Source organism: Onychomys torridus, chromosome 8 (assembly GCF_903995425.1).
Source record: "Onychomys torridus chromosome 8, mOncTor1.1, whole genome shotgun sequence".
NCBI lineage: Eukaryota > Metazoa > Chordata > Mammalia > Rodentia > Cricetidae > Onychomys > Onychomys torridus.
This window is the reverse complement of record NC_050450.1, coordinates 47,145,580-47,164,233: the sequence shown is the minus strand read 5'-3', so window position 1 is coordinate 47,164,233 and position 18,654 is coordinate 47,145,580. Positions and strand designations below refer to the sequence as shown.

Below are 18,654 nucleotides of genomic sequence, written 5' to 3'. Positions count from 1 at the left end.
GACAGTGCAGACTCAGGGACTCTTCAGGGGGCATGTTGACCTTCAACATTTGTGTTTCTCATACTCCCTCAGTATCAGGAAACCTCCAGAGAGCTCATGGGTGCAGGGGAATTTGGTGTGGGGCTTCAGAGTCTCTCAGGTCCAGCACTCACCCTGCTCTGTGTGTGTGTGTGTGTGTGTGTGTGTGTGTGTGTGTGTGTGTGTGTGTGTATCTAGGGTGAGCTGAACTCTTTGCTCCAGGGCCTTACTCAACCCCCTGTGGGCTGGCACTCTGAGAGGAGACTCATGTTCTTGGTTACCATTGAGGTGATCATGGTCAGGAGTAGGAGAGTACAGTTTCAGAACAGTCCCTGCTGAGGGCTCAGAGGACAGAGTCCAGGATTCTGGGACAGCTCAGGTATCCTGAGTATCTGAATCTGAAGCTTCAGGGTCCAGGGGCTCGTGCTGATGGCTCTCCACTCTCTCAACAGTGGCCAAAGAGGAAGAGCAGGAAAGAGTGAAGGAGGCTCTCATTTCTTCCTTCTTGCAAGGGTGAGTGGATGCTAGCCAGAGGCCCCAGGCCAAGATCACAGACTAGGTCTGGGAACTGCGAACAGGACAGCTGTGGTGCCCGTGGGGACCACCCTATCCTGCAGATAGACCACTTCTGGCTTGCATAGGCTGTGTACTTGGGCCTCTCCTTTTCCCTCCCATGCCTCAGTTTCCCCAGTATAGAGCGAGGGTTTCCTGGGATCCCTCTGATGTGGAGATGATGACTGGTGTCCTAGAGCATTGCCTCCAGACCCCCTTCCTGTCAGGAGCCCCAGGGTGGGAAGGTGGAAGGTGGTGGTAGCTCTGACCTCAGGCCTCTCAGGATACCCCTGTCTCCACAGGACAAGCCAAGCTGTCTCAGCCCAGATGGTGGAATCTGTGGGTTTTTGCTGATCTTGCTGCACAAAGGAGAGGTACAGGTGGGATGGGGATGATGAGCACCCCTCACCCCGAGCCAGGGTAGGGGAATAGGAAGCTGCTGGCTACAGTGCTGGGTCAGAGGTCTCCACAGTCCTGTGGGCCGAGCTTGGATTGGAGTCAGAGGCATTCATGACCTCTGTGCATCTGGGAGCCTATGGGATCCCAAGGGAAGCCTAGCCTAGATGCAGAGCTCACATCCACTGGGCTGTGGAGGCCAGCAAGCCAGGCAGCAGGAGCAGAGGTGGCGTGAGCCATGTTCCAGGTCCTCCACAGCCTGATAACCGAGGTCTGACCCCTCTGCAGCTTTGTGTCTTCTGTTCACCCTTTGCCCTGTAGCCATGCTGGCCACCTGCTGCTGGTGGATCCACCGTCCATAGACTACCTACTGTTTAATTGTGCCTGCTGCTCCCTAGTAACTGTCTGGACCTTGACTGTGCTGTCCATTTCCCCCAACCAGCTGCTGTCCCTTGACTGCCCAGTGGGGACCCTGCTGATCCTTAGCCACCCCTAGTGTTCCTCAGCTGCACCTACTGTGTCCCCTCCCTCCGGACTTATTTCCTCTTGTTCTCAATCACACTGGCTACATCTTGGCTCAGACCACAGCAAGCCTTCTGTGACTTCATATAGCCAACCTCAACACCCCTGTCCTCAAGGCTGGTCTCCTTTCCAGACCCCAGCACCATTAGAAAGCCTGGTCTTGTGTGCCTGGCATTCTTTGGGGCTAAAAATGAACCTGGAGTGTAGGGAGTACTCAGTAGACATCCGGGAGAGGATGGTTGATTGAGGGCCACTTTTGCCACCCCAGGGGAGTCCCTGGTAGCTGAAGAGGCCCACGGTCACCTGTCCCTCGCTGAGGTGGGCACAGAAGAGTTTCTCCAGAAACTCACCTCACAGATCACTGAGATGGTATCAGCCAAGATCTCACAAGGTGAGGTGCTGGTGTGTATCTCAAGGGGGTGGAGGGGCCAAGTACACTTGTGCAGGGGCAGAGGCCTTCCTGTTTCCATGATCTAGAAACTGCCCGGCTACTGGGGGGGGGGCATCACAACCCTTGTGCCCATCCAGCCAAGCTCCAGGTGCCGGGAGGTGACAGCGACGAGGAGTCCAAGACGCCATCTGCTTCTCCTCGGCATGGCCGGTCTCGCCCTTCCTCCAGTGTCCAAGAATCCTCTTCAGAGTCAGAGGATGGGGACTCCCGTGGTGAGGTAGGCGGGCCAGGACCCTTGGGGAACATTCTGGGGCTCCTGGAGAGAAGACAGAGGAATAAGAGGCACAGGGCCAGAATCCCAGGGAGGTCTTGGAAAGTGAGTACACCACACAGGCCATCAGGAGACCAGCTCCTGGCTGAAGGGTGGTGTCTGCCTTCTGCTCCCAAGACATACTGCAGGCGGGAACTGGTGAGGAACTAGGTCCATTCCCCGGGGATTCCTGGGAAGTGCTGCTTCTGAGTCTTCCTCCCTTCTTTCCACCTGCCCTTCCCCCACCCCCACTCCCCCCCCTGCTGTAGTAGGCACCCTGTTAGGTCCCAGGCGGCAAGTGGACACGTGATGAGATGTGATCAAATTGTATGGACAGCATCAACTAGAGGCCTCATAGTGCTTTCTTTTGGGGGAAGCCAAGGGAGAATGTCCACATTCCTACCATTTGTGTGGGATTGGGAGCCAGCAGCTGTGCTAAATGTCCCCAAGACCCATGTCCTGCATTCAGGGACGTGACAGGCTTGGCTGATACCTTTGTGGGTCTCCCGACTCAGCCTCTTTTCCAGGGTTTTGGGGGCCTTCTCATCTTACCTTCTCTGGTGGCTGCTGGGGGTCCTGACAGGCCGGCTCTATCCCCCAGCTCATCTCCTCTCCCTGCCCAACCAGATCTTTGACATTTACGTGGTCACAGCCGACTATCTGCCACTGGGGGCTGAGCAGGACGCCATCATTCTGAGAGAAGGCCAGTATGTGGAGGTCCTGGATTCAGCCCATCCCCTGCGCTGGCTTGTACGCACCAAGCCCACCAAATCCAGCCCTTCTAGGCAGGGCTGGGTGTCACCTGCCTACCTGGACAAGAGGCTCAAGGTACTTGGCTGCGGGGACTCAGGGAGAGGGTGTTAAGGTCACCAGCCCAGAGGATTCTTGCACTGTTTTTTTCCATTTGGAGGATAGGAGCCCCCAGCCTCATAGGGGCAGAGCCAGGGCTCAGCCCACCTCTGACAGATGCCTGTTTCTCACCAGCTGTCTCCTGAGTGGGGGCCCACTGAGGCCCCTGAGTTCCCTGGGGAGGCTGTGTCTGAGGATGAGTATAGAATGAGGCTGAGGTGAGTTTCTGGTAGAGCTTTTCCCAGCTGGCCCGCTGCTCATGGAGACCTGTTGCCTGCCCTCTTTTAGGGTCCAAATGGAGTTCTGACCTGCTGCTTTCATGGGGGTCTGTGAATGCCTGCTCTGTATCAGGGATGGGTGGAGACAGAGAAGAGAGTGGGCACCAGTTTGACACTGATTCCTGCGGCTGTCCTCACGTGGGCTGTGCCAGGGGCACTGATTCCTGCGGCGGTCCTCACGTGGGCTGTGCCAGGGGCACTGATTCCTGTGGCGGTCCTCACGTGGGCTGTGCCAGGTTACTTCCTTGTGGGGGGCAGTTACATGGAGGAGTGGCTCCTCCCAGGGACTCCTCATCTCTCTGAAAGTTGACAGCAGGATGCTGGTGGCAAGAAGTTGAGGGGATGGGGGATGTGAGAGAGTAAACAGTCCTGTAACAACGCTGTTCCAGGGCCGTGAAATAGGCAGGAGCCTGTGGCCACTGGCGCCCCGAGTACCCCCTAATGGCTTCTCTTCCCGCCAGCTCTGTCATCCAGGAGTTGCTGAGTTCAGAGCAGGCTTTTGTGGGTGAGCTGCAGTTCTTGGAAAGTCACCACATGAAGCACCTGGACCGATCTCCCCGTGTGCCTGCAGCTGTGGCCAGCCAGAAGACAGTCATCTTCCGTAATGTGCAGGACATCAGCCATTTCCACAGCAGGTGGGAGGGTGGGGCTGTGTGCATGCACATGTGTATGTGGGGGCTGGGTGCGTGCACATGTGTATGTGGGGGCTGTGTGCGTGCTAGTGTGTCACAAGGCAGACCTTCCCTTACTGTGTATCTGGTTTATGCAGGGTAGAGCCTATAATATGCCTGACTAGTGTGTGCACTATGCATGTAGACTCTCATGTGCAGGCATATACACACGTATATGTGTATATATACATATGTACATGTACATATATGTATACGTACATGTATATATATATGTATATGTACATGTACATATGTACATATGTACATGTGTGTATGCATAGCTGCCACACTGTGCATGCTCATGTGCTTGATGTGTCTGTGCATATTTGCACATACATGGACACTCATACTTACATCCCTCCTCATGGAGATACATAACATTTCATATCCAGTAACGTATATGCCTCATAACATACATGCTAACATGTGCACACATGTGGGTTTCTATGCATGTGCACTGTCACACAAGACATACAAGTACACATGAGCATATATATGTACCAAGATGCATGCACACCACAAATGTGCACACTACATTGCACATATACAGTGTTTGCACATCTAGATGTTCACATCTGTGCATGTTTATGTGTATGTGTATACGCGCTTTTAGAAAACTTACATATGTGTGCACCCACAACATGAATGCTCTTGTATGTATGTATGCATAGTATATGTCGTACTTGTACATGGGCAGGTGGACACACAACCATGCACTTCTTGCACACATAACAACATACTCTATCACAGGGCTCAGGCCCTGATTAGGATCCTGGCCTTCTCCTAGAGGAGAAGGTCTGGAGCTGGTCGGTGGAGGGAGGTGCTGACACTGTCCCCTTTGTGGCAGCTTCTTGAAGGAGCTGCAGTCCTGTGACACCGATGACGATGTGGCCATGTGCTTCATCAAGAACCAGGAGGCCTTTGAGAAGTACCTCGAGTTCCTGGTGGGCCGCGTGCAAGCTGAGTCAGTGGTTGTCAGCACCCCGGTCCAGGAGTTCTACAAGGTACTTCCTGTCCGTCACAAGCCCACCCACCCTGCTTGCTCCTAGAGCCTAGGTGTTGCCCAGATGCTCTCTGAGGTGTGGCTCCACTGGTCCATGTGGCCAGCCTAAGTTCATCTTCCTAAACCCACCTCACCTGCCTGGGCCCTGGCTCAGTGCAAAATGCAACAGGAGTAACCACAGCTCTGTACGCCTCGGCTGTTACTTAAGCTGCCCAAGCCCTGTGCCACCACCAGTGAGATGGTGACCCGGTGTCCCTTGTGCAGGGCTGTGTGTGTTGGCACCCTTGGTATCATCCTCTAGCTCTCAGGGGACATAGCCTGGGTGGTTCAGGGCTGTGTCTGTGACACCCCAGGAGCAACTCTAGCCACCAAGGGACCATGCATTCATGCACAAAACCACTTTTGTGGTTCCTACAGAAATATGCAGAAGAGACACTGTCAGCCAAGGACCCCACGCAGCCACCCCCACCTCCACTTCAGCACTACCTGGAGCAGCCAGTAGAGCGGGTGCAGAAATACCAGGCCTTGCTGAAGGTGACATGCTCCAGCCTCCTCTGTGCAGGCTGTACCTGTGTGTGTGTGGGGGGGTTCTTGGGTTCAGAGGATCCTGGATCCGTGACTCTTGGCCTTCACCCCAGGAGTTAATCCGCAACAAGGCCCGCAACCGGCAGAACTGTGCACTGCTGGAGCAGGCCTATGCTGTGGTGTCTGCCTTGCCTCAGCGTGCTGAGAATAAGCTGCATGTGTCACTCATGGAGAACTACCCGGGAACCTTGGAGGCCCTGGGAGAACCTATCCGCCAGGTGGGGGCTGTGGATACTGAGGGTGGGTACTGTAGGAGGCTTTTAGAGGTGGGAGCTCCATGGGGTACTGTAGGAGGCTTTTAGAGGTGGGAGCTCCATGTGGATGACCGCATGACTTTGGTGGGGAGCTGGATATGTGGCTATCAGTAGGGGCTGCATCCATGGGGGGGAGACTTGGTTAACCAGAGCCCATTCACACCTCTAGGGCCACTTCATAGTGTGGGAGGGGGCACCAGGGGCCCGGATGCCTTGGAAGGGCCACAACCGGCATGTCTTCCTCTTCCGAAACCATCTGGTGATCTGCAAGCCCCGGAGAGACTCTCGAACGGACACCTTCAGTTATGTGTTCCGGAACATGATGAAGGTCTGTGTGTGCAGGGGCTGCCAAGGGCTCTGTAGGGCAAGTGAATGTGCTGTGGGTGGAGGTCCATTTGCCTCTCAGGCTTCAGAGTGGATGCTGGTAGCCAGTCCCTCAGCCGCTGTTCCAGGGTAACCTAAGTGTATCTCTCCTGGGTCATCATCTGAGGGTGGTCACACCCTCCTTACTGATATCCTGTCCCCACAGCTGAGTAGCATCGACCTGAATGACCAGGTCGAGGGGGATGACCGCGCCTTTGAGGTGTGGCATGAACGGGAGGACTCTGTGCGCAAATACCTGCTCCAGGCAAGGACAGTCATCATCAAGAACTCATGGGTGAAGGAGATCTGTGGTATCCAGCAGCGCCTGGCCCAGCCTGTGTGGCGTGAGTGTCCTTTGGTGGGCCATGGTGGTCAGGATAGGATGGGGATGTGACCCTTTCTTTACCCTGGTTGTCCAGCTGGGCTGCACTCAGGCTGTGGAGACCCTGAGTCTCAGGTAATTGGGTGCCACTGCCTTGGCCCTTGCCTTCTGGGCATGAGGGGGTGCCTTTGGGAGCAAAGGGACCCACTCTGTCCTGTCAGCTCTGGGTGGGGTATAATAACCGCACCATCAAAAGGGAAATCCAGGTGGAGTATCAGGTTACCCCTGACCAGGGAGAGGACACTCGGGGACATGGTAGGAAGCTCCCACACAGAGATCCCAAGCTCAGACATCCATCTGGATTCTGAAAGATGTAGGGGAATCTTGCACCCTGGACCAGCCTTCCTCATCCAGAACAAAAACATATCATCCAGTGTTTTTAAAAATTAATTAATTAGCCAGGTGGTGGTGGCATACACCTTTAATGCTAGCACTTGGGAGGCAGAGGCAGGTGGATCTCTGTGAGTTCGAGGCCAGCCTGGCCTACAGAGTGAGTTCCAGGACAGCTAGGACTGTTACACAGAGAAACCCTGTCTCGAAAAAAATATTAACCTTTGGTGGTATATGCATGTGTTTACACATGCATGTACATATGTGTGTGTTGGTATGTGGGCCTGTATATATGTGCTGGATCCAGAGCAGGATATCAGGTGTTCTGCTCAGCTACTCTCTGCCTTATTTCTTTGAGTTAGGGTTTCTCATTGAATCTGGTGCTTACTTTTTTGGAGGAGGCTGGCTGGCCAATGAGCTCCGAAGATCTGCTTGTCTCTTCCTCCACAATGCTGGGGATATAGTCACATGAGGCTATGTGGATGATGGGGATTCAAACTCAGGTCCTCATGCTTGCATAGCAAATGCTTTTACCCACTAAAGAATCTCCCCAAACTCTTCATTTTTTTTTACCACTGTCCCACCCCTTCCCACTGTACATCCAATTTCCCTCACTCACCTTTGATCCTAAGTTGGGACCCCAGATGGTAGCAGCCACACTGTGAGACATGGAGGGCTAGCATTGGGTTGGGAAACCTGCCAGGGTGTATGCAATGAAGACCATAGGCCTGACCTGCTGTACACATAACATGGAGCTCTCCTTATGTATCCTCAGGTGCCCCTGATTTTGAAGAGGAATTGGCAGATTGCACTGCTGAGCTGGGTGAAACAGTCAAGCTGGCATGCCGAGTGACTGGCACACCTAAGCCTGTTGTCAGCTGGTACAAAGGTACCCAGGGACGAGGGTCTCCAGCCTTACTCTGGGGAGCTGGCTCTGCAATAGGGAAGAACTTCCTGAGAATGTGGAATCCGCCCAGTGGTACATGAGGCCTGAGAGGCAGGAGACAGGTGGTCCTGATCAAGAGAGTGATGATGTAGGGTAGGAGACAGGTGATGGATAAATAAGCCCGAAGCCAGACAGTGTTGTGCCTATCCAGAAGACTAGTGGCTTGGGGCAATGACAAAAAGCAGGACAGTCCTCTGAGATGACAGGTCTAAAGCTTCTGCATGAGTGAGAGACAGAGGGCCTGGGTAAGCAATAGCCATGACACTGAGGAGCAGCTCCGGTCAACAAGTCACATGTCACAATCAGCTCAAAGTCACATGGGGAAGTAGAGCTATGTGGATGGAGGGGGCTTGAGACAGTGCTGGGGCTGAGGGGCATGGTGCACACACCTCACTCAGCTGTAATGGGAGGAGCTGCAAAGGTCAGAGTCTCCGACCAGCCTCACCACTGACACCACCTGCACGTTTCGGTTCCCTACAGCCTTTACTCCTGACATCAATTGTGGCTCGAAAGGTCCTCAAGAGCACCTGGTTTTCTGGTGCCAACTCAGAGGTCTATAATAGCACCTACAATTCTGATGCCAGGTTTGGGGATCCCCAAAGCCCTCTCACTTAACACCAGCTACAGGCTCACAGTCCCAGGAGCCTCTTCCAGTTTAATCCTTCACTCCGTGGACTCACTGGAATTCAGCGGAGCTGTTCCCTTCAGGGTTATGTTTTACTGCAGTGGAAGGGGCCAGACTGAAGTCAGCTGGGCAGGGTCCGTGAGTTGTCATGTGTAAGTTCCTATTTATCCCTCCCAGTGGAGTCATGCGGCCAGCTCCCTCATCTCCCAGCATCAGTACGTGATACAGAGAGGGACAGATAGACTCTGTTAGCCAGGAAGCTCCCCGAGTCTTCCAGTTCAGGTTAACTGGGTCTGTGACAGTGGCCATGCTTGACTTCTCACATGGGCAACCTCAATCTGAAGTCACATTGGCACTGCCAGAGCCCAGAGTGCCCACCACAGACACTGTTAACATCAGCTGTCTGTGAGGTCTAGAGCTTGTACTATGGTCTCATTGGCATTAGTGATCTCAAGGGTCCTCTGACTTCCAGAGTCTGGAGAGATGAGGAACAGTGAGGTGGGGGGGGAGAGACAGAGAGAGAGAGACAGAAAGAGAGACAGAGACAGAGAGAGACAGAGAGATAGACAGAGACAGACACAGAGAGACAGACAGAGACAGAGACAGAGAGACAGACAGAGACAGACACAGAGAGACAGAGAGATAGAGAGAGAGAGGACCCTCACCTCAGCAAGGATAAGGGCAGATGACCAGCTTGACAGTGACCATCACCTACAACCAGACTGAAATGTGCCTCTATGCCCACCCACCTATCTGTGGACCACCCCATCACAGATCATACACACACTGCACATACTTGTTTGTACATGGCACACATATGTAACTTGAACATTACACCGGTACATACTAAAACACGCCACATGCGTGAATATAATGCGAAAGTACACACTAGACACTCTTATATGCATGGATAGATACTAGCACATGTACACATGACACAGATAATACATATATTCATATGTTTGCTACATAGGTATATACACAGACAGTACACATGTATACAAACACACTACAGACACAGGCATAGAGACTCACTAATATATATGCACAGATACATGCACATAAACACTGCAAATATATATGTACACAGACATACCATAGACATATATGTCTGTGTGTGCATCTGTGTAAGTCCCAAGGTCTAGTGTAGTGGGTAGCTGTTCCAACTTTGACATGGAAGTACTACCCCAAGTGAGGCTTCTGGTAACTGTCATGTCTATGTCTACCTATGACCTACTCCTGAGGTGGGGCTGAGATGGGAGCCCTTAAGACCCGAGATCTGGATGTACCGGTTCTCTTGGTTCCTGGTGATCCTGGACACTGGATGGTAGACCAAGCGGAGTTCTCCAGAGACTCCTTGGCTGGTTCGACAGCTGGGTGGTGGTGGCGCACGCCTTTAATCTCAGCACTCAGGAGGCAGAGGCAGGCGGATCTCTGTGAGTTCGAGGCCAGCCTGGGTTACAGAGTGAGTTCCAGGAAAGTTTCCAAAACTACACAGAGAAACCCTGTCTCGAAAAACCAAAATAAATAAACAGTTAAATACAAACTTAAGTAAAAGGGAGAAGGTACCACATGATTCCTCCTCTTCTCCTATCTAGGACAAAGACATTTTTGTTCCTGTGATATAGCAAGATAGTAGCATCCTGAATCATGCCTAGTTCTTATTGGGCTGTGAGAATAGAGGGACACATGGCCGGCTCCTGGTGGTGACTTGAGAGAGCTGCCCTGGGTGTCATCTCTTGGTTCTAGAGAAGACCACTTGTGACCACTGCTCTTGGCGGTGGGGGGTCCCTTCACAGCCGCCTCCCTCTAGCTGCACAGAACCTGCCCCTTTACCCATCCATCCCTCCCTCCTTACATCCAGAGGTCAAGTGTAGGGGGATAAACACCTTTTCATCAAAACAAGCCAGAGGACAGCTTGAGCCCCTGGCATTCCATCTCTCTTGACTGGGTTGTTAGGAGGAAAGTGAAGCCTGTGGCCAGGCCCTGCCTGTTCCTCCAGTAAGGTGCCTGGAGGAGAAGAGACAGTCTTTTGTGGGGAGGGGGCAGCCACTTTCAGTGACCCAAAAAAACCTTCCTGAGGTACATGGACCAGAGGACAAAAGGGACAGTCAGGTCCTGGAGTGGCCATCAGATGGTAAGAGGCCCACGTGGCACCATGTGGCTCATGTTGGCCACGTTCATTGACCAGAAGCATTATGGCTGGTTTCACGGGACCATCTGCCAGGATAAGGGTGTGGGTACCCCAGGGATGTGATCATGCTCTCTGTAGACGTGAGAGCATCTCTCAACAGCCTTCTATCTAGCGTGTAGCATAGCTTTGTGTCTGTCAAGCTGGGTCAAAGTAATGTTGTGTTGTCATGGCCCCATACAAGAGTCCTGGTGGTCTGGGTGAGGTGTCCTCAGTTTGCAGGTGTTTATCTCTATTTGATCTATGCTTTGTGGCCCCAAAGAGGGACTCCTTTAACCTGCCACTCCAGCTGTTTACATGGCAAAACAAACAGCTGGCTTAAGAATACAGTGGGCTTCACAAAGAGTAGCCTGGGGGGAGCTCTAAGAGTGGCCTTGAACTCTGCCCATGAACAGAGGACGACACCTCTGCCCAGCTCAGAGCCATGTGTGCTGCTGCCTTTCTGCTCATCTGGACGATGAATGATTCATGGATCCAGACCCTCTTGTTCATGTCAATTTGGCAAATCGGTTCCTTCCATTCGCTGAGTAAGGCTGGCTGGACACTGCTTGTCACAGCGTCCAAACTGTGTCATCATAGAATGGACACATAGGACATCACTGAATTGAATGTCTGGTTTCCATCAGAGCCCCCACAACATTGCAAAGAGTTGATTTTTTGAAAGGGATGTCTCTAATGGCCATGTTGGAAAGAGGTCAGATCCAAACTCCAAGCTGAGCCTCCTACACCAGAGACTTCAGTTGGCAAAATCATGAGTCTCAGAAACTTCAAGTTTGCTCAAGACCATACAGAAGCCTGCTGACATTAGAACTTCAGTTTTCTGTTGCTGTAACAAAGTGCCAGAGTCTGTATTCTTTATAAACTAAAGAGATCTCTTTTGATATCAGGGTTTGGAGGCTGAAAGTCCTTAAAGCATAGTGTCACCTGGTGAGGCTCCTGTTGGCTGACTGCGATACAGTGTGGCACCGGGCATCGTGGTGGGAATATGTGTTAGATGGAGAGAGCAATCACGGTGGACAGGAAGGAAGAGGTTCTCTGGCTGGGTTTGCTCTCTGAATAACTCTTGAAAAACTGAGTTACACTTAGAGACCAGCATCAACCCTTTCTCAAGGCACTATCCTCAGTGGCTTGACCAGCTTCACCTAGAGCCCTCCACTAAAGAGGCTCTACCTCCTCAACATCAACTGTGGAGATGAAGCTTACACCACAGAACTCCAGGGGACCCACACTGAAACCATAGCAGTGCTCAAGGGAATCCTGCCCATGGGGGAGTCCAGATGGTCCGCTGCAGGGCTCTGGGAAGCCCTCAGGCCAACTCTAAACTGACTGGCTGAGACCAAGGAGAAGACATGGGTGGGACACACACTGTCCCCAGGGTCCAAGAGTCCTCTAAGGCATTCTCCCATGGAGAACTCAAAAGACAAAGATTGGTTATTGTGGATGTTGATGGAATTCCGAGACGTGACACACTGGGAACAGAACCCTGAATCTTAGGTTTCTCAGCCAGCCCTGCTGGTGGAGCGCAACACTGGAGCCTGGGCATCTGAGATGGATGCTTCTAACTTACCAACCAGAAGAGCACTGAGTGAGCAGAAATGCACTGTCAAAGGACCTTGAAGGTCAGAGTGCTGAGTCCAGATTTAGAGGTGCCATGGATGTATGTGACAGACCTTGTCTTGTGAACTCAAAAAGATTTTGGCTGTTATTGTCCAAGACAAAAGAGGAGTCATATCTGATGTCCCTAAGATGGCCCATCAGGAGCTGCTAGTCTCACTGAGGATGTCCACACCAGCTGGTGCTACATGAGCAGTGCCTGATCTGACTGACCCAATTCATCTCCTATAGCTAGCTCCTTGCCACCATCCAATGTCACTGCGTATGACTTGACCTCCATTGATCCTTGGATTCTTTTCCCTCCTGGGTTCTGTGCTGCCTGTCAGCCAGTCTGGGAATAGACAAGGAGACTGGGCTGGGCAGCAGTTACTTCCTCCACTGCCAACTTTCTACATGGAGTCCATCTCCTCTGGAGACAGCCAGAGGTAGATGTGGAGAGCCACAAACATACTGAGTACTCAGAGGTGGAAGGCAAGGCTGTGGTACCCAAAGGGTGCCTCCCGTTGTCAGATTGGGTGGCAAAGGGATGTGACATCTGTGTCTGGCAGAGCTGGGAAGCTGACATTCTTTCTCAAGGCTATACACAGTGGATTCTAATCCCTCTGGGTCCATGGAGACACAGTCAGAGTCTTTGTGAATGTGTTTAGTTTTACTTGTTTTGAAATATTAAGGGCTGTGAATTCTCTATGGCAAAGTACTTGCCCTTCCCCATTGCTCTCTCAGGAAAGAAGCAGGCTTGCCTGAGATGTTTAGGTGGATGTTTATATGATGACTTAGCCTTCAAATATAAATATAAATACACACACACAGATAGATAGATACATAGACAGACAGACAGATAGACAGACAGACAGACAGACAGACAGACAGATAGATGGAGAGGGTGTAGCAGCCCTGGCTGTCCTAGAACTTGCTTTGTAGACCAGGCTGGCCTCAAACTCCCAGAGATCCACCTGCCTCTGCCTCTGCCTCCCAAGTGTTGGGATAAAGATGGGTACCACCATGCCCAGCCTACCCTTCAAATCTTTTACCACGAGCCATGCATTGCTTTCAGAATTTATTTCCAACCTTCAAATATGTTTTGCAAAGGTGATGATCGAAAAGAAAAGATAGGTGTCTGGTGTGTTCATCTGCTGCAGATGGCTCCAGAGTGCCTCCCTTTAGGATGAGTGGGGACAACTTGAAGGAGACACATTTTCCCCAAATGGGAAGGGGAGGTTCTGGCTGCTCATGTCTGAGGAAACTGGAACTTTAACTTCGAGAGGAAAGGCACAAGGGTGTGGCCTGGGAGGGGGGACCCTCTGGACAGGCCTGGTACTGAGGTCTGAGCTGTCTGCTTGGGGTGGTCTCCACTTGCTCAGGGGAAACCCTAGGTGCTTGACTTGCTACTGGGGCTGGCTGGCTGCAGGACAGGGTCAGACGTGGGAAGAGGAAGGACGGTTTGGGAATGGCTGATGTAGGCTCTAGGCCTTCAGGGTGGAGGCGATTGAGGGAAGGGGAGCTCACGTCAAGTATGCTGGGCATTGTCGCCGTGTAAGGTGCTCGGAAGAGGTGCAGCCATGGAGGAGATGGAGTGGGCAAACACCGGTTGTGCTTATTGAGTGCCCTCTCCAGTTCAGACGCTTCGCCCCACCCTCTGTTCCTAGAACGTTGAAATTGGACAGACAGATATCTGAGTCAGGGCCCTTGTGGAAAGACACTCAGAAAAAGAGACAGAGAGACAGACTGAGAGAGACCGAGAGACACAGAGAGAGAACAGATTGCATCCAGCCTCTTATTCCCAGGCCTCAGCCTTGGGACCTTATTCCATGGAAGCCTGCCTCTGCTTTCCAGATGGGAAGCCGGTGGAGGTGGACCCACACCACATCCTCATCGAAGACCCTGATGGCTCCTGTACCCTCATCTTGGACAACCTGACGGGTGTCGACTCTGGCCAGTACATGTGTTTTGCAGCCAGTGCTGCTGGCAATGCCAGCACCTTGGGGAAGATTCTAGTACAAGGTGAGCAGAGTGGGTTGTCTGGTGTGCTGGACACCCCACCAGCCCACTGTCAATAGTGTGGACTCTGTCCGGAGTACAGGCTGTGGTAGGGCTGGCGTGTGGGGCGGGCCTGCGGGTGGAGCAGGCCCGGGGACTTGGGACCTCCCAGAAACTCCCAGAGGAAGGCCACTGCTGGAAGTGGGGACACCACCATCCCCACCCCAGCACTCCCTCAGCTCCATCCCAGATATATTTCTGTCTTTCCTGCCCTTGCCTGCCTCTGCCCACAGTGCCCCCACGGTTTGTGAACAAGGTCCGGGCCACCCCCTTTGTGGAGGGGGAGGATGCACAGATCACCTGCACTGTGGAAGGTGCCCCATACCCTCAGATCAGGTGAGGCCTGGGCTGCAGGGGTAAGGGCTGCAGCTCCTGTCAGTGGGAGGAGGGCTGGACAGCCTGAGCTTCTAAGCCAGGGAGGTTGTACATGGCCGCTGATCACTGGAAAGTGGGTATCATGGGGTTGTGACTCCTGCTGGATGTAGGACCCTCTGTGGCTGGGCAGACATGGCTGGACTGTGGCTTCCAGGAAGGGAACTTAGTAGGGACACTGGATCTGGGGTAGCCTTGGAGGGGTTTTAAGCACCAGTAGCTCTGTCTGGAGGTGCCCTGGGGACCCTGAGGGTACCATGAAGATGGCTCTGGGTGGGCACTGGCTCACAGGACCTCTTGAATGGTTCCAGGTGGTACAAGGATGGTGCCCTGCTAACCCTGGGCAACAAGTACCGGCTGCTGAATGAGCCTCGCAGTGGTGTGCTGGTGCTGGTGATCCGGGCAGCCAGCAAGGAGGACTTGGGACATTATGAGTGTGAGGTGAGGCGTGTGTATGAGGGACAGTGGCCATCCTCTGGGGTCTGATTAAACCCAGGTTCCACTGTGTAGGTGTTGATGCTCTCGGCCGACCAGAAGACATCAGATTGCTGTCACCCACCATCCCCATCTACCTGTCCTCTGCCCTGTAGCCTCTCCTTTCATGTTAGGCTGGGCCTGTTATCTTGTCCCCTTTCCATTGTCCCCACCATTTCAAGATGATGCTTAGTCTGTTGGAGAGGACCTGGTGCTGACCTCTGCTGTCATTCATGTCAAGATGTCGTGCCATTTATCTGGCGAGTCTGACATTGCCCATGCAATGCTAGCCTCCATCTCTGTGCTCTGTCCCCAGATCTGAGGTGGAGACCAGTCTGGGTCCTCTGACCTGTGTCCAGCTCTTACTAGAGTTCTTGTCTGGAAGCCAGACTCCTCTGTGTGGCTTCAGCTGTGACCCTAGGGGCACTTGCCTCCCATAAGACTTCCTGGGAGCAAGGGTACTCAAGTTAACTCTGGATTAGGCAGTAGAGGGGCCAGGGGCCATGCAATGACTAATTAAAGTTAACTCCAGTTTCAGGTTCTACTGTTCTAGTTCAAGTGCTCATCCCCTGCCCCCCCCCACCTCCAACTGAGCAGCCACACCCTGGCCAGAGGAGAAAGAGAGCAGTCTCCACGTTAGGAGTCTCTAGGGAGCCCATGGTCAGGGTGGGAGCCCTTTCCCCTGTACAAAACACACTGAGGGGCGTGGTTCACACTCCTAGACCATCAGGGTGGTTCTAGCGAGAGGGTCCAGATCCCTTGAGGAGCCTGGGTTCTCAGTGGGCCTCTGTTGTCCTTTTGGCAGTTGGTGAACCGGTTGGGCTCCACACGGGGTGGTGGAGAACTGTACATGCAGAGTCCTGCCCTGCGTGCCCGGGACCAGCACCACCGGGAACAGCTGGTGGCCGCTGTGGAAGGTAGGTTCTGTCTACCTGTGCTGTCTGTCTCAGCGACTCACGCATTTTAAGCCCCAGGTGGGAACCTCCACTGGCCTGGAAAGAGCCTGGTGGACCGGAAACTGTCAGCCCTGCCAACCAGGAGGTGCCTCTAAGAGGAGGGGGCTAGCTAGCATCTCAGGGTGGAAAATGGTGGAGGCTGAAAGCTGGGGAGGCATACAGGAGGTCAGAGGAGGCAGCTGCAGGGTCACACGTGCTTCTGTGGGGGCTGGAAGGCCATGAGCCCAGAGTGAGAGCTGGAAGTTGCCCTGGATAATGGGGACCCCACAGTCCTGCTCAACCATTGTCTCTGCAGAAAAGACAGAGCTGGGCCTGCATCAGCTTGACGGGCAATGGTCATGGAGGCAATGTGTAGGTGGCAACAGGAGTGGGTGAGGGGTCCACACCAAGTGCAGAAGACACATTGCTTGGAGCAGGGGCAGGTGTAGGACATCCCATGGGGATGGGCTGCCTGTGAGAAGCATAATGCTGCAGTTCAGTGTCCTTGTCTTGGCTCAGGGCCACTCCTGGTGTACTAGCAGAGAGGGCGGGAGTAAGCTATAAAATCAGCCTCACTAGGGACTGGAGAGAGAACTAAGTGGTTAAGAGCATTGGCTGCTCTTGCAAAGGACCTGAGTTCAAGTCCCAGAACATGGCCATGTTAGGCAGCTCACAACTGCCTGTAAATCTAGCTCCAGGGGGGTATCTAACACAATCTTGTCTCCGTGAGTGTCAGCGCTCACATGTACAGTGGTAAAGTCAACATAAATATTGAAAACTAGATAAACAAGCCTGACTAGGGACAGAAGGTGAGGTTGGTTACTCATCCTTGAAGATGTAAACAGGCCTCTGTTCACTTCAGATCATCTATAATAGACCAAAGAGATAATTCCACAGAGTCTTAGCAAACTGAAGAGTTTGTTGGGATTACTTACTAGTCTGGGTGAGGGATTACTTACAGAAACACAAATAACTCAAAGGCAGCTATGTCACTGAAAAGTCCAGCCCAGCATGGGTGACATTTCATCCCTGAGCACGTCGCCCATGTGACACACTTTGCAAGCGGCCCTATGGGTTGACTTAGCAACAGCCTCTGTTTATGTGACCCTGAGGAGGGGCCTTCCTTCCTTCCTTCTTCTGTCTTCATGAGTTTCTCTCATTGAAGGCGTGTTGCGGATCGGGAGATGTAGCCTCATAGTATTCCACCCCTTCCCCAGGCTCTCACATTCGCCAGACCCCCTTCTTTGGAGCTCCCTGAGCCTTGGAGGGATGGTATATATGTCTGATGATTTTCTTCCATCCATGGCTGAGTGTGGCAGAGAAACCGTCGTTTAGTTTCAGGAGCTAATGGATTAGGAGTCTCTGTCGCACACCCCTCACTGGGAAAAGTGAAGTTTCCCTCTGTGGCTGACCAACTGGACTGACCAAAGCTGACAGCTGTGGTAATGGTTGGGTGTAAACGCAAATCTTTAGTAGGCAGTCTGATAGGCACATCGCGTCCAGTGAACAAGACAACAGTAGCTGCCTCCACACTGGAACCACAGGCTTTTGCCCTTCCTTACTGTACCATATGTGGCTCGCCCCCTCATGAGGCAGGCTTTAAATCTCATAGGAAATCAGATGGTTGCCCCTCAGCAGTTGTGCCCATGCTGTACTAGCAAGCACACCTTGCTTGGCATGTTAGTAGTGTAGTACACATGGCCACTCATAGCTGCTGCTGATGTTTGCCACACTTTACCAGTGGTCCAGGCAGCGCCTTCTGGCACTAGGCAGCAAAGAGGGAATTTCCATTTCAGTTCCAAACTTACTTTCCATGCCCTGTGTTCAGAGTGTGTGACAGCTTTCGAGCAGGATCACACCACTTAGTCCTAGGATACAGCAGTGACAGCAGCCTTTGTGGTTTGTAAGGCCTTGGGGGCCTCCATAGCCACAGATGTAGAGCAGCAGCCCACCGCAGGCTCTGGAATCTTAGTCAACAGACGTATGCTTCTACAGGTGTCTTCCCAGACATGTAGGTGCTTTCTTTTGAACTCCTTCACTGTTCTTGCAGATGCTTTAACAAATCTGTAAGACTCGCCTCAGGGGTCAGCATTATATGATGAGACTTTTTTTTTTTTTTAAACAGAGGGTGGGGTGGGTTCTCTGAAGGCCCGTCATCATCCATTTTAAGTATCAAGTGGTCTTGGTCAGCTAGGGGTATACTCAAAGAGAAACATTATAGAGGGCCGGTGTCGTGCTAAAAGATCACATCATTTCTATCTGTTGCTTCGTCAAAGAGCAGTTGCAGGCACACATGGGAGGTACCACCTCATCCAGCCTCCCCGAATTCACAGTCACTTTTCATGAACCTTCCGACCGCCTCACCCTGAGGTGCTGTTGCTGCTGCAGGACTTGTGTGCATCACCCCACTTTCATGGCCTCCGCAGGATGGAGCCCAGGTTGCGTATGTCAGCACCCATTGCAGGATCCGGGCAACTGCCTCACCCCAAACTTCTTTAGTTCTTCTGGTCCCTGTGCAGTCACCACTAGAGTGCGATAAAATGTCTCTGTTTGTGC

The 18,654-nt window shown here is 52.7% G+C and overlaps 1 protein-coding gene across 1 annotated transcript in view; it reads left to right on the top strand.

Annotated features, from left to right (window-relative positions):
• The window catches only part of Obscn (obscurin, cytoskeletal calmodulin and titin-interacting RhoGEF), a 141,463-nt gene that overhangs the window by 101,247 nt on the left and 21,562 nt on the right, over nucleotides 1–18,654 (top strand). Inside the window, 18 exon segments of the mRNA XM_036198419.1 lie at nucleotides 471–531; nucleotides 873–915; nucleotides 917–944; nucleotides 1,757–1,879; nucleotides 2,017–2,156; nucleotides 2,817–3,017; nucleotides 3,174–3,256; nucleotides 3,778–3,951; nucleotides 4,835–4,991; nucleotides 5,408–5,524; nucleotides 5,629–5,793; nucleotides 5,999–6,157; nucleotides 6,359–6,536; nucleotides 7,680–7,793; nucleotides 14,114–14,281; nucleotides 14,551–14,653; nucleotides 15,001–15,130; nucleotides 15,969–16,080. Coding sequence (XP_036054312.1) covers nucleotides 471–531; nucleotides 873–915; nucleotides 917–944; nucleotides 1,757–1,879; nucleotides 2,017–2,156; nucleotides 2,817–3,017; nucleotides 3,174–3,256; nucleotides 3,778–3,951; nucleotides 4,835–4,991; nucleotides 5,408–5,524; nucleotides 5,629–5,793; nucleotides 5,999–6,157; nucleotides 6,359–6,536; nucleotides 7,680–7,793; nucleotides 14,114–14,281; nucleotides 14,551–14,653; nucleotides 15,001–15,130; nucleotides 15,969–16,080 — 2,256 coding nt within the window.